Here is a 3,690-nt window from a genome sequence, read left to right as displayed (position 1 = left end):
TATCGGCTCTGCGTTCATGACGCTTTTGCCGTTCCTAACTCCCAGGTCAGTAATACGCGACTAGTGCCGATTCTGAATAATCGGTGCCATACACAAGTAAGCAAGATTTGCTAAGCATTTAATATGAAATCAATGTCCACATTTAATAACCAACATACCTCAACAATAACCACGCATGTCATATACACATGGTGTAGTTTTCTTACCTCTGATTCGAGCGAGAATGAATAAAAGAACAACCCTTGAGAACGACCTGACTTTTAGTCCTTTAGCGGTCACCTAGTCATAACCAAATATGAGATTCCATCAATTATATGAACAACAAAGGTTCCCGAACCAAAACCTAGCCTCCGGGACATCGAATCCCACTAAACCGGGTAGTAGGAACGATCCTGAGGCCTAAAATTGAGTTCCCATGATCAAAACACCCATTTGGCCTCAAAAACCCTCATGAGCCGCGGCCCCCACCCAAAGCAGGAGCAAGCGCCGCAGCTCCCCTTACCTAGTGCCGCGGCCCCCAACACGCACAACTTCCACCGCCCTCAGCACCCAACTTAGTAATGAAATTTACTCATTGAAAAAAAATATCATAATTTCATACAACTTATAAATCTAAATGGCAAGATAAAAAACATGGAGTTTTTTTAGCCAAACAAGTTCATCGTCGACTCGAAGAGCAATTCAAGAGAAACCTTATCGGATATATGACGAATCATAGATGGTCTTGGAAAATTAGACAACAAATTTACTATATTCTCTTGAAAAATTGGTTGACGTAACTTAATTTTTCTAAGAGATCATCATTTTTCAATGACTTGGGCTATTAAAAAATGTTCAAATTAACTAAACTTGTAATATAATTTAGTTTGCTGAAATATTATGAATTTATAAAATGGTAGTCTCCAATATAGTATTGTCTTTCTCACATGTTTAATTTGACATATGATAAACTTCATGGTAAATTAGGCACAAGGTAAATTTCACTTTTCATTCTTATTGGTTATTGCCTCATGTAACTATTGCAACTTTTTAGTTTTAAATTATTTAAATATTAAAAGTAGACTTTTACAACTAGAGCACACAAGGTAATCTATTATTCAGACTAAACAAAACTTAATATATTACAACTGGTTGGCTGACCGAGTGAGCTAAAGCTCAGAGTCATCAACTTATTTGTTCATATAATTAAACTCAAAACACATAATAAAGGTAAAGACTTTTGACTTGGGATATAATCATATAAACCATATCCCATCTTATTACAAATATGTAAGTAAGGATCCAAATCCAACGAAGAATGCACATTAAAATGTGCAATTCTACTCTTTTCCTCAGCCAGGTCCATTATTCAGCCTTTCCCTATCATACAATAGCCAACAAATTTATTCAGATCGAAAACGTCCAAATCAAACAACATTGGCATAAATAAATTAATTAGAGAGTTTACCGGTTTGACATAGATGCCAATTGAGTCAATGTAGTAGCCTGATTTTCCATGGAATCCAACAACGACGCCATCTTGAATTGGGTTTGAGAAAGCAGTGCCTGTTGCTTTTCCGAATGGTCCATATGTATTAAGATTTGTTATAAACGATAATGATGTGATCACAGTTAATCCACGATAAATTCCATATGTCCCACTTATAGATGTCAAAAACTCCGAACGCCCATCAAACTCAATCTACAATAACACAAATTAAGTAATGAATAACTTCATTTCGTTGTTGTATCTGATCAGTATTCAACCCATAGATATTGCCATATATGCTTACTATTTTCTCTACGCCAACATTGTTAGGGCTCTTGCCACCAAATTTTCCATAGACGCGGCCATTCTCGTCCTTGAAGGAGAGAGACTTGATATTGGAATCATCATGGTGGACTGATATCTGTTTTATCCAACTGCTACTTCCCACTGTGAAATTAATGGGGTCATCTCCTCCCATACCTCCCCATTTCCCAAATGAAATGCTTCCATCTGGATTTACCTGCAACCAAAAACCAATAATAGATGTACTATGAGTGTTGTTATTTGCCATTTTAAGGTATCCAACACTACATGAGGTCTCACATCATAATTGTTAGCGATACCCCATAATACTTATTAAATTCAAATAAGTGGGACCCGATATTGGATTGCACCAAGTTGTTATCTCAATCCATTAAAATTTGAGCAGCAAAATTATTGATCAAAGTGGCTCTCCGCCGGGTGACTTACTGGTTTGACATAAATACCAAGAGCATCAAGGTAGTGGCCAGAGCGTCCATGAAATCCAACTACGACACTGTCTGTCATGGGGATGCTGAAAGCCTTAGCAGAAGCAGTAGTGGTTCCGAAAGGTCCATATGTCTTGAGATTTGTGTGAAAAGATAGTGAAATGATAACATCAGGTACATCATTGTAGACACCATACGTTCCACTTATGGATTTGAAATACTCCGAAGGGAAATTGATAGTGACCTTGTACACAGCACAACACAACACATATATTGAGGTGAGAAAAAAAAAAAAGAGTAACCAATTAAGTAGTGCATGCATATATATAAAAAGAAGTTACTTGTATTTTTTTTCCCCTGTCCGAAGCATCAGGGCTCCCGCCACCGAATGTGCCAGAGATAAAGCCATCTGCGTCTTTGAAGGAAATGGACTTGATATTACCACCTTCATGGAGGGTTATCTCAGTTATTCCAGAGCTGGGTTTGAATCTCCAAGGGTCGCCGCCTGAACTACTCCCCCATGCTCCCAACGAAATGGCTCCTCCTAAGGACCCCTGATGATCGATCAGAATAAACATATGATGAGACAGTACTAGTAGTCATTCGTATCATATAATAATAATGCGTAGCCAAAACTACAATGCCATACCATTTGCTTGGATAGATTTGTTGAATGTTGTTGATGACAGAAATCTCCGTTATACAATTGGCTGTGTGATTTGAAAATGGCAAAGGTACGTGTTAATTTATAGAGAATTGCTCGGGTGCTAACACCACAAGTATGTGACATATCGCTATTGGTGTAATCTAATATCGGGTACTACTTATTTGAATTTAATAAGTATTATGAGGTATAGATAACTAGAGTGACACTTCATGTGGTGTTGAGCTCCTTAAAGTACCAAATAACAATACTCTTATTTATAAAGAGAAGAATTTGAGGGTGAAAGAACATTAAATGTTCGGTGTAAAATTTCAATCATGAACATTCAAATATGATGTCATCATTGCTTTCTCATTCTTTATTTTTCATTAATTTTTTATTTCATATTATTTTATCTCATTATTTGTTACAAACTTTTAAAAGAATTTTCTATTTATAAATATTTTTATTAGTTTTTAATTTCAGATTTAAAATAAAAAACACTAAAAAAAATTGTTTTTAGAAAATATTAACCAAATAGCTCATTTTTTTAAGATTACAAAAACTGTCTTCTGTTCTCATTTATGAAAACAAAACTTTAAAAACAAAAAACAGAAAATAATACCAAACAAACCCTTAATTTGTTGTTTCTCATGTTAGAGAGACTTTGAGAGTAAAATCAAGATGTGAGAGTTCATTTTTATTTTCAAATGTTAGAGATAGAGCACTCCCAATGGATGCTCTACTCCATCATTTAAAATATCTCCCAAAAATATACATTTTTCTATTTTACTTCTAATTTTTATATTATACCATACATCAGCTTCTCT

The 3,690-nt window shown here is 35.3% G+C and overlaps 1 protein-coding gene across 1 annotated transcript; it reads right to left on the bottom strand.

Annotated features, from left to right (window-relative positions):
• Nucleotides 1-1,072: 1,072 nt before the first annotated feature.
• On the bottom strand, nt 1,073-2,927 carry LOC133781346 (mannose/glucose-specific lectin-like). Its single transcript, XM_062220303.1, has 6 exons — nt 2,867-2,927; nt 2,559-2,771; nt 2,219-2,461; nt 1,773-1,988; nt 1,448-1,681; nt 1,073-1,359 (listed from the first exon to the last, which is right to left on the bottom strand). Exons 1-6 carry the CDS (start codon nt 2,867-2,869, stop codon nt 1,345-1,347), a joined length of 924 nt encoding a protein of 307 aa, XP_062076287.1. The 5' UTR covers nt 2,870-2,927; the 3' UTR covers nt 1,073-1,344.
• Nucleotides 2,928-3,690: the final 763 nt, after the last annotated feature.

This window comes from Humulus lupulus, chromosome 6 (assembly GCF_963169125.1).
Source record: "Humulus lupulus chromosome 6, drHumLupu1.1, whole genome shotgun sequence".
NCBI lineage: Eukaryota > Viridiplantae > Streptophyta > Magnoliopsida > Rosales > Cannabaceae > Humulus > Humulus lupulus.
This window is presented reverse-complemented; position numbering and strand designations above follow the sequence as displayed.